At 45.0% G+C, this 10,600-nt stretch overlaps 3 protein-coding genes across 3 annotated transcripts; all 3 read left to right on the forward strand.

Annotated features, from left to right (window-relative positions):
* Positions 1–534: 534 nt before the first annotated feature.
* LOC131282143 (uncharacterized) lies at positions 535–1,075 on the forward strand. Its single transcript, XM_058311542.1, has 3 exons — positions 535–653; positions 728–804; positions 923–1,075. The coding sequence occupies exons 1-3, from the start codon at positions 542–544 to the stop codon at positions 1,073–1,075; spliced, it is 342 nt and encodes a 113-aa protein (XP_058167525.1). The 5' UTR covers positions 535–541.
* A 240-nt stretch (positions 1,076–1,315) lies between these two features.
* LOC131282128 (uncharacterized) lies at positions 1,316–2,081 on the forward strand. Its single transcript, XM_058311524.1, has 4 exons — positions 1,316–1,463; positions 1,528–1,604; positions 1,688–1,826; positions 1,890–2,081. Exons 1-4 carry the CDS (start codon positions 1,331–1,333, stop codon positions 2,006–2,008), a joined length of 468 nt encoding a protein of 155 aa, XP_058167507.1. The 5' UTR covers positions 1,316–1,330; the 3' UTR covers positions 2,009–2,081.
* A 104-nt stretch (positions 2,082–2,185) lies between these two features.
* LOC131281665 (uncharacterized) lies at positions 2,186–3,179 on the forward strand. Its single transcript, XM_058311011.1, has 3 exons — positions 2,186–2,326; positions 2,397–2,633; positions 2,712–3,179. The coding sequence occupies exons 1-3, from the start codon at positions 2,218–2,220 to the stop codon at positions 2,903–2,905; spliced, it is 540 nt and encodes a 179-aa protein (XP_058166994.1). The 5' UTR covers positions 2,186–2,217; the 3' UTR covers positions 2,906–3,179.
* Positions 3,180–10,600: the final 7,421 nt, after the last annotated feature.

Genomic DNA, 10,600 nt, shown 5'->3' on the forward strand with positions numbered 1-10,600 from the left:
AATTTAAATGTTGGGAAAACATTTATGAGAATGTACCATGTTTTCGTATTCATCCATTTTTAGTTCTATTTCATGACAAGCGACTTCTTTCACAACTTTCGCTTTTACTTCACGTATTTCAACACTGCTTGAGTCTGACAGACGCATGCGCGCAACGTACGTGTAATTTTAGTTTTTCCATTTTTGGGGAGCCAGTTCAAAATAACAAGAAAGAAGAAACAGCTTTGCGTCCACCAGCATTAGTTGTCACTGAACTGAAACTAGCACGTTTAAAGTGTTAAAATCGGCAAAATTCTATTGGTTTTGATAACCATAAAATGATTTTCAAGTGTTCCTAACTGCACCGCTGGAAAGAAGTTCCGTTTTGTTTGTTTGAAGACTCGTCTCCACCGGGGATGGAGTTTATGTACACTTGACAACCCACGGTGGTACGCATGATGCTACTTGCCGTGTCCAACATTGTGATGCTCTAGCATCGGTTCGTGAGTGTGTGTGTTTGCGTGTGTGGTTTTCGTTTTGTTCTTGATCCATCGGAGCGGCCATGTCCACCAACAAACTGCACAAAGTGTTCCTATACAGTTTGGCCATCTCGCTGATAGCCATCTTCATAACTCTGGCGAGCAAAGTGTTTCCCATTGCCAACCTTCCAACAAGTAAGTATGAAGACTTTGCTGCTCCTATCATTGTTATTGTCTCATGCTGTTTTTTTCCTCTCCTCCCCCTGAAGGTACGAACATAATCATAGTGGGCACCTGTCTGGCAAACTTCGCTTCCGTCGTCGCGCTAATTATCGGGATCATCACGGTAGGTAGCGTTTCAAATCGGATCGAAACGCCACAGGTGGTGGCGACCGATCCGATGCTTTTCCTCGTACAGTATTGATCATGTTTTCTTACTGCTTTGATTTTGGTTTTTTTTCCAGCGCCGACCTCGATTGGTGAAGATCGTCAAAATCTTTAGCTACGTACAGCTGGGAGCTATTTTCGTACTAATCTGCCTTGCGGCCGCCCTGCTCTATCTGGTGAAGGTGGACGTGGACCACAGCGTGGAGGCAGTGAAGACACCTAAAACGTGACAAACGTCGTGAGCCTACGATACACCTTAATGATTAGAAAGAGTTTATGTACTTAAGCCAGTGTAATGTTTCCTAGGACAATTTAAATGGTCCTACGTAGGATGGAAGAAAATTTCAATAAACGTGTGATGTGATAATTATTACAAGTTTCGGTTTCTTGGTTAGACTTTTTAACATCTCCTTACCATCCTGCAGTACACCATCGTCAATAGAAGATTTTTTCTTCCCTCTTATAGGATCAACGAGGAGCCTAACATGCCAAAATTTCAACCGCCCCTCGTAGCATGTAGGATACTCTGCGTGTTGATTGCGTTGCTCAATATATTTACGATGTCATTTTTCATTATCAAGCTCAAGATATTGATCATATACACACATGATGAGAGTGGTAAGTACTAGAAAGCTTAGTTCCCAATAAGATACTACTAATCTTCTTGATTTTTTCATTCCAGATCTGTTGGAAAAATTCATACCGCCGTGCGCTGCAAACATTGTGTTAGCGGTGATACTCATCATTGGCATCATTACCGTAATGTTTTGAAAACACAAACCGGAACGAAATTTTATGCTAATCATATGCGTTTTTCCTTCTCCCTTGCGTTTGTGTTACAGAGAGAAATGAAACTCGTGTGGCTGTTTAAAATGTTCTTCTTCGCGCAACTTGCGTTCGCCCTTTTGATGGTGGTCTTTGGTTTTCGACTGTTTGTACAAGAGGAATCTCAAGCGAAGAGGATATTTACTTATTTATTCGGTATGTTTGGGATACATTTAGACAAAAATCTTGTATGTTCTAAAATGCTCTTTCTGCTTTCAGTGGGATGCGGAATTGAGTTGATAATTGTCTCTGCAACACTCGAAGCCATGCGCCAAAAGGCAGCGCAACTACAAGGCACGGTACATTACGTGCCGCAGCCGCAAACAGCCCAAGTTTAGATATTGATCGGATTTTTCGTGTAATAATTTATAAGATCACACATATTTAAGATAAATAAAGCGAATCTTCCTTAATCAAGTTCGTATGAATATGTCATCTCCGGTGTATTTAAATTTCGCGAAAGCAATCCTGACAAACTGCCTTGTGATTGTATGTTCTTTTTTCTGTTTTCTCGTAGAAGTGCCTGTACTGGTGGAACCGATGAACCATGTTGACCAACCGTGCCTACCGACTGCTGACCTACCTGTTCGGCAGCATAAACATATTGTTCGTTCTGGTCATACTAAGCCAAGGAGCCGAGCAATTGCTTGTTGATTGTATGTTCGAAAGAATGAAGCTTTCATTTACAGTATTTCTCAACACTTAATCTTTCTTGTATCTTCCCAGGGCAAACCGCATTGTACCAAATAGTGATACCGTGTGCCTTAAACATCCTCTTCGCCATGTGCTGGATGATCGGGGCGGGCCTTAGAAGACCCGCATTAATAGCAACGTTCAAATACTTTAGCTTTGTACAAATGGCACTGCTCGCCGGAATCATACTCTACGCAGCTTACTACGGCCACAAGGAAGGATTATCGTCTAATTTGATGATCGTGATGTGTCTATTGATATCTTTATTCTGTAAGCTATCAAAATAACGTCATATTTTTTCATAAGCACCCCCAATGACCAAGGCAAATGTTTTCGTTTCTCGCACAGTTCTCTCACTGATGGAGGTCCTCACGGCGATCGGAACGGAACATGCGATAGCGAAGGAACGCGAAATTTTCCGTCTGAGGCCCGGTATTGACATACCGCTAACCTTACAGCGGCACGATATAGCCCGACCACCTGGATCCCCGGTGTCCCAACGGGCGCTCAATCCGAAAGACTATCAGCCGCACTATGTGTAGCGTAGCGATGTAAGAACTACAAATGTCAGCCGTCTTCAACCGGCATAGCCGAAGTCGCAGATGGTGCACTGCACCATCGAAATGCCTTTTGTAAAGTTAATGGAAGCTTTAATCTACCGTACGCCTTTTAAGCAGCTGTATGTTAAAACAATGTGTTGTCCCTCGTGTTAGCAATGAACAATAACTACAGAAACTATACTTCCTGCAAGTCAGCCAAATTACCTCAACTAAAGAGCGTAGCTTATGTCACCGTTGACGATATTAATAAAGCGTGTATAGCAATTGATATTTTAACAAAGTAAAGATTTGAAATGGTTGATTTTGAGAAATTACACAAAGATATCTTTAAAAAGCTTACATTTTTTCAAGTAGAATTTATACATTCATTTTCGTCATCTAAATTCATTGGAAACCTATCATCAACGCCTGCTACAAAACAATATCCTTTTTACATCCTTTCATACAGTCACGTGCTCTTTTACAAAAGCTTTCTTCAAAAAGCTCAATGATTAAGCTGCAAAACGAATCTATCTGAGCTGACGGCATGCTTTTATCTCCTTCATTCTGCGTTTGCTGCAGTTTTGGCGCGCTAATCTTCATCTCTCTCCTCGCCTCGCCTCGTAAAATACGATACGTTTTGAAGTTGTTCAATTAAGCAAAGAGGAAATCACTATCTTTGTCACAAACACCATGAAAGTTGCTGTAACTTTAAAAGCGTGTTTGCTGCTGCTTCAAAGACGGTCGGCTCTCAGGACACGAAACAGGGGCCGTTGCAGGTGTGAGGGTGAGTGGCCCAGGAAAATAAACAACAACCACAGGGCCACGAGTGCCGCCCTTGTATCCTTTCGGCCGGCTGAGTAGGAGCCTTTGGAGCCTTCGGTACAACCCGAAGCTTTAGTATCCGGTGAGCAACTGCCCCAACTAGATGTCTTCCTAAGGGTGTCCCCGTTGACAGGATAACTGTGTGATTGTGTTTTCTTTTTTGTTTAGTTTCAGTGTGCTTTAGTTCCCGTTCTACCGCACCGCGTGCAAAACCCTGTTACCACCAGCAAATTCCTAAACCAGAGAACAAGTTGCCCAGTTCGATAGTGGTGTTCAAACTCGTTGAGGATGGATTTGTTGTTTTAAACAACATACAAAGGTATATCTCGAACGGCTTGGTGACTTCTCAGACTGTATAAACATAACCGAATCAGAATCAATGGTTCTTCGGCGTTTTCGAAATGCGCCATCTCCATCGGATCGAACATCTCGTAGAATATTATGGTACGCCCTTAGCCCAACCCGTCTACAGTCGGCACGCATAGTCTCACAACCGTGTCTATCGCCGGATGCCGCATTCTAGACGCATCCCTTCCAATTCCCTTGGTATGAATAGGGCATGGAAAGACAGCCTGCGGGCCACAGACAAACTCTCTTCTTGTGGCAGACTGCCAGTGAAAAGGAAAACAAACAGCAAAACGTGCCGGCAGAAAAAAGGACTTTTCCTTTCAGTCACTGAACCGTGCCACCCAACGGCGGGGCGGTGGGAGAGCCATTCCGGAGCCGGGAGTTGTGGAAGTGAGTTCACAGGAAAAGGGGTGCCTGCCGGTGAAGCACAGTGATGGTGATTCTGCAGCCCATCCAGAGACACACAACCAGTTAGCGTTTCATCGTTTGGTCGACCGTGATTTGCGAGAAGAGATCTTGCTCGCGTTCGGTGAAAGCGCAGGACACGATTCGTGCCGAATTCGAGGATTGAGTACAATCGGAGCTTTCCAGCGCACGGTTCATCGCTTTGGTGTCGTACTTCGGTTTCGTATTCTCCTGTTTTCCCGTGAGTGTGTGTATGCGTTCTTCTGTTTGAAGATTACATAATTACGCTCGGGTGAGCGCCAACACCAGGCGCTAGCCCACCTTTGGCACAGAAGTGTCCCAACGTTGCTTCCGATCGCGCCAGCTCCAGCCACCATCACAAGAAAAATGTGGAAAACTCACTGACGACAGGACGTGGAAGAACAAAATGGAGCAATAGGAAAAAAAGGGCCACCCTTGTTAACGGTGTGTGCGTTCTCGTTCGGCACACGGTTGGGCGGGGCTGCGACGGAATGAAAAGAGCCCGTTCGTCCTACTCGATGGTCGATGCTGCCGAGATGCGCTCGATCTCCGAAGTTTCAACGGGGCGCGCTATGTGACAGGACGTGTGCTTTTGCGTGGCTTTCCTCGAACTCCCGCGAGGAATTTCGCCAACTAACCTTTTCTTTTCTAGTGCTTGTAGCATCCCCATCATCCCATACTTACCCCGGATTGAACCACGTCCTTACCACGGGTGTCGCGTGTGACGGAGCGCGATGTGGTTTGTCGCAATTTTCCAAACGGGTGGAAAAATCACCTTGTGACACGCACGTGATATACATCGCAGCATCCACTAGGGGGTGGCCAGAACGGGGGCCGGGTGGGTCGCTAGTGAAAGTGAAGTGAATGCACGAGGAGCCACGTGCGAGAGTGGCCCACGAGTGAGCGTGAAAGCAAACGCTCCGTGGCGTGTGCATAATGTGAGTGAGTCCGCACGCGGCGCGTAGTGAAGAAAATCTAGTGTTTCAAGTGGAAAAGTGAAACGTTTAAGCAGCCCAGTGTACAGTTCTGCGAACGGAATGGCAAGAAGAAAAGTACGCCGTGGAACGAAATGTGTTTTTCGACGTGAAAAGCTTTCCACAGCATCCGAGAGCTGCCGAGTTGAGCAACTAATTACGAGTTTGGTTTGTTTGCCGAAGCGGAATATTACCAGAACGCTGAACCATCGTTGCGTTCGTTGACGGAGGTAGGTAAATATACATTTTTTTTCCCCCGAAGCTACCCCGTACGATGTTCGTTCATTAAGGTTCCGTTCATTGCTTTTTCCATTCCGTTTGACCAAACGGTTTTAGCTACGTACAGATTGCGCTCTGTCATTTCGAAAATAAATACAAACACATAGCATGTGCAGGGGGCAGCAGAAATCAGGTCAATGGCACACGATTGCGATTGCAGCACGGGTGCTGGGAAAACTGCACCACCCAACCCACCGAGAGCCATTCGAGGTCAACACGAGCCCGAACGAAGGAGAAGTTCGTAGTTTTCCTCCTGGAAGCCTGCCTGCTGCTAGATGCTCCCGACGTAGTTTACAAGGATCGAATGGGCGGTGGAAAAAAAAGAAGTCCCCAACAAGGGAGCAAGTGAAGGGAAAAAATCCAATTTAGTCAGAACTCCCTTTTCCAAACGGTTCGCTGCTCTTTTCCAGAGTGCGCGTGGTTTTGTGGGAAACAAATCGAGTCGAGTTTGGCACGGGTTTGGAAAAATGGCTCGTCCGAAATGGTTACAGCGTTGGCCAGAACCGTAAGCACCACATTCGGGGAACATCCGAGGCTGTCGGGAACCGGTTGAAGAACCTTTCGCTTGAGGGACCCAATCTCGTCGGGGGAGTTTGAAACGAGCCCTGGATGACCCTAACGAGCACAACTTAGCCGATCCTTGTGACCCACCCGGTTTGATTATCCTACCCCGATAGATGCAACTCGGTCGCAAGGGATCACACACGTACACCAGAAAGATTAGTGCCTGCTAATGTTAGCCTTTTTCCGTTGTGTATGTATTGTTTTTTTCCCTTTCGTTTCATGTTGACTAGCCTCGAGTGCGCGCCTGGAAACGTGTCCTTCCTCACGCGCCTCGTGCCCGGAGGCTCTCGGGATTGGCAGCAAGTGAGCAATGAATCATTGTTTCCCGGCTCGGCTAAAAGGCTCGCCCGGTAGTCACGCTCCCGTACAACGCCTGGCACGTGTGAGTGCGCGGGTGTATGTCGCTGTAACGGGGTGTTAAATGGTCGTCCGGGCGTAAACGTGTCGGTCGTCTGTATTTCCCTCTTTTTTTCCCCACGTCCACACAATAATGGAGGAAAATAGTGACAACGGTGGCTGTTCTTTTTTGTTCCACTCCCATTTTTGTGATTGGGCCATTTTTCTTCCGCAATGTGAGGCTGGATGGATGGCGAGATGATTGCTCCGGTCGGACGCAAGGATGTGGAGCACGAGTCTGGAGAGTTTTCCCGACACACGCGAAAACGTATGTACGTAATGTTTGATTAAGCGATTGTTTGCGATTCTGGCGTAACGGGAAACGTCGAGTTGCGGAAGTAAATTATGAGTTAGATTGAAGACTTCTGGTCGCTGCTTTGGAATGGAAGTTGGATCGACCCCAGCCTGTTATCATCATTTAGACGCGATAGAAGAATGAAAGGAAAATCAGACAGAGGAGAATCGGTTTGATAGCACCGTGTGAACGTATAAAATGTTGGTATAACTCTTGCGCCATTATAGAAGGATATTCAGGGAGGGAAAACTGCCTCCTTTTGCTTATTTAGCAGGATTCCTATAACATTGGACTGTGCTACTTTGAATATATGGAATGGAATCCTTTGAATAGTTGACTATATTTTAGTCAACTGTCCATACAGAGAAGTTTTTCAATTTTTTGAAGTAGTGGTACTCGTAAACATTCTCTTCTCTTCTAAAATATTCAATTGAAACTTCTTGTCGTTGAGCTATTGTGATTGAATAATCAAAATTATAATCCAAAATATACAACCTTTCATCATAATATATTTCCCAGCACTTGGTCATGTGATACGAATGTTTCAAAAATATTCGTTAATTTGTGAAGCGTCAAAACCGGTGCTTACCGAACCTTCCTGGCTGCCAATCAGACAACTAATATCGCCCACCACAGCCCATCACAAGCCGCAGATTGGAGTCGACCAGCAGCGACCAAGGCAAAAAGGCTCATCAGGCATTGGCTGCCGTAAGCAGACAAACGGCTCGGCCATCTAGACTTGCAAAGTACGGCCGAGCCCTGCATTTGTCTACAAACACAGATCTCCCTCGAGTGAAGCTGAAACCCAATTACTGCGGCAAAACGGAACTGTCTGCAGCATATCCTCCCGACCAACGGAGCGGCCTTCCTGGAGTATGCGCCTATGTGGAGCGCCTTTTTGATTGGGACCCGTTGTTGTTCGGGGGCTCGACCTTGCGCAAGTGCAAATTGCATTGGCATTGCGAGTGATTTGTTCATTACACCATGTTTGTTCGCCGGTAAGTCTCGCGTGGCTCGTCATTCTCGGTATCTGGCGGTTACAGTAGCATAGCCGATGCCTTGGATTCCAGTCAGGAATGCTAACTTAGCTAGCAAAATTACGTTTACGTCTTCTCTTTGCGATGGTGAGGTTGTTCGCATTACCATACCAATGGACGCGAGGTTCTCGTTGTAAGGAATTCGGGATGAAGTGCAGAAATGTTCTATGCTGTTAGAAGGTTGATGTTGGAGTATTTTTCTTTCATTCAATCTTTTTATCACAAACAATAACTTCCCATAAATGATTAAGACTTGATAGACAATGACAACGGTCTAGCAAACAAGGGTCTATTTGTTTCTCAATAAAATATTTATCTTTACCATGGCATATTTTAACCCCACTAGCACGATTTAAAGTATTGGCGATGGGAAATTCAGCAAACATCCTATGCAAACACCACAACCGGGTATGACTAAAACGGTTTTGACATATTCCTGCACACAAAGGACCGAAGGTCCCGTTGCTTCATGCTAAGCTGCGGAGAAGTAAGATTAATTTTTCACCAAACCAACAAACCTCGCAGGAGAAATAAAACTTTCTCTTGCCAAAACAAATCCCGACAGCTTCCGGGAGAGACAGTACCCGACCGTGTGGGTCGCATTTGTTCGAGTTTGATTGCAGGGCTTAGCCCGCGAGGATGCCCGTATAGAGCCTCGTGCCCCCCTCCGTGTCCTGCTCCACGTGGCGAGCCTTTTCGGTGGCATTTCATTAAATTTATCTACAATCGGCTTACAGCTTCATTAAGCTACGGACGGGCCGCTCGGCCAAGTACGTTACAACCTCTTTCACTCGTCTCGACTCTCGGGGGGGGGGGTTTGCGAATTGTGTCCGGCTTCGTCCTATGGTTTTAGGGGGCCCCATCTGGTTCTCGGTAACGGTTTGGGGCTATAGAACTTCAAGCATCCGTGGCGTTCTCGGTGGCGCCCGAATGTCATTGTTGGATGATGGACTGAGGTTTTCCCGGGAACCGCAGTAAAGTTCGACCGTGGCTCACTATCTCGACCGGTGCAGCCTGAGTTCGGACGGAAGAAATGAACGCAACCAATGGGGCCGACGGAGATCCCCAATGAGCTTCAAACTATACATTTACAGGAATGGCGTTGGTAGTTAGTAAATACTTTTCATTATTGAGCCAGTTGAGTTAAATAAATGGTTGGTTATTGAAACGTCAACATTGGAAAATGACATTCCATAAACGGTACACAATCGCGCTTTCGTTGGCTGCGTTTCGCAAGTTACGTGAAATTCAACCTATTAAATCTGATGAATCTCTTGACACAACTCCCGGAACAAAGAAAACGCCTATGGCAAATTGAATTACCTTTAGGAATAAAGGTTGATGTTTATTTGGAAAACATCTCCAAACAATAACGGCCGATGACGAACGAGCGCGGACGACAAAATCCCGAGCCCCCATTCGGATCGCGTATCCGGGCTTCTTTGATTTTCCTTTTTCCACTCAAGACCGGGCAAAAGTTTGCTCGCACACAAACGGGAACTTTGCGCTCGAGGAGCTGCTCGGAGTAGGCTGGTTTGCCGCTTTTAAAGTTTTCCGGGCATCAAAGTGACCGCATGCCAGTGGCGTCGAAGCGATCGAAGCGCGCTGGAAATGGATCAGTTTGTTATTCATTGGGGAAAATGATTAAGTTTAATGGCTTCCGGTCGGTCCGTTGCAGAAGGAAAATGGGAGCAGGGGCTAGTGGTGTTCCAAATTCGCCGGAAGATGAACGAACCCCGGAAGTGAACAAGGAAAAGGAAAACTTTGGCCTACTGCGACCAGGACAGCAACCTGCTCCAAAGCATACTAGAGGTGTTTAAATTTGTTTATGTTTATCGATCCGTGCATGCACAACAAGGTGGTCTTTATAGGAGAGTGATGTCGGAATATATTGCACAAAAAAGGACATTTCAAATTATTTTATTGAGGCTAATACTTTGGGGAGATCATTTTGCGGGTAAGTCTAGTATGACCTCATGAAATGTAGTTTTATTTCACAATCATTTGTTTCGTTTGGTTGAACAAAAACTTCTTCTAATTCGAATGTTAATAGACAAATTCCGTTAATATTGATTCAATAAATAAAACATATTTCCATATTACCAGAATGCAGGTAGTTTACCCTCAAAGTAAACATTGTTCTGTGTTGTTACATGTAAAATATTTATGTTTAAAAAAACAAGGCCTTTGCCAATATCGTCCGTTCAGAAAATATTTACCTTTGCGACATTTTTTTTCATTTCCGTTTGCAAATAAAACAGGCGTTTTCCTTGCAGCTCGCAAACGCTGTACACTTTCTCGTTACCATGTCACTTTAAATGAAGCGATTCCATTTTTTCTGACAAAATTTATACAAAAAAAAAATAGAATGGTTGTGATCAGCTTTAAATGCATTTTTGAAGTCATTGGTAAACGTTTTAATACGAAAGCAGCTTATTTAAAATTAACGGAATCATTTTATGCTGTGAACCTGGATTGTTTGTATACTCAAATACTTTTTTTAACAAAGTATTATATTTGCTTATTCAAAACACGCTTCATGTGATGTTGTTTT

This window comes from Anopheles ziemanni, chromosome 2 (assembly GCF_943734765.1).
Source record: "Anopheles ziemanni chromosome 2, idAnoZiCoDA_A2_x.2, whole genome shotgun sequence".
In the NCBI taxonomy this organism is placed as follows: Eukaryota; Metazoa; Arthropoda; class Insecta; order Diptera; family Culicidae; genus Anopheles; species Anopheles ziemanni.

Bases quoted from the DNA above. Each gene is read 5' to 3' on its own strand.
- LOC131281665 (XM_058311011.1), top strand. From the start codon at position 2,218: ATGTTGACCAACCGTGCCTACCGACTGCTGACCTACCTGTTCGGCAGC. The intron at 2,327-2,396 runs GTATGTTCGAAA...GTATCTTCCCAG, and splicing joins CGAGCAATTGCTTGTTGATT to GGCAAACCGCATTGTACCAA. The intron at 2,634-2,711 runs GTAAGCTATCAA...TTTCTCGCACAG, and splicing joins TCTATTGATATCTTTATTCT to TTCTCTCACTGATGGAGGTC.
- LOC131282128 (XM_058311524.1), top strand. From the start codon at position 1,331: ATGCCAAAATTTCAACCGCCCCTCGTAGCATGTAGGATACTCTGCGTG. The intron at 1,605-1,687 runs GTAATGTTTTGA...TTTGTGTTACAG, and splicing joins TCATCATTGGCATCATTACC to AGAGAAATGAAACTCGTGTG. The intron at 1,827-1,889 runs GTATGTTTGGGA...TTCTGCTTTCAG, and splicing joins GATATTTACTTATTTATTCG to TGGGATGCGGAATTGAGTTG.
- LOC131282143 (XM_058311542.1), top strand. From the start codon at position 542: ATGTCCACCAACAAACTGCACAAAGTGTTCCTATACAGTTTGGCCATC. The intron at 654-727 runs GTAAGTATGAAG...CTCCCCCTGAAG, and splicing joins CATTGCCAACCTTCCAACAA to GTACGAACATAATCATAGTG. The intron at 805-922 runs GTAGGTAGCGTT...TTTTTTTTCCAG, and splicing joins TAATTATCGGGATCATCACG to CGCCGACCTCGATTGGTGAA.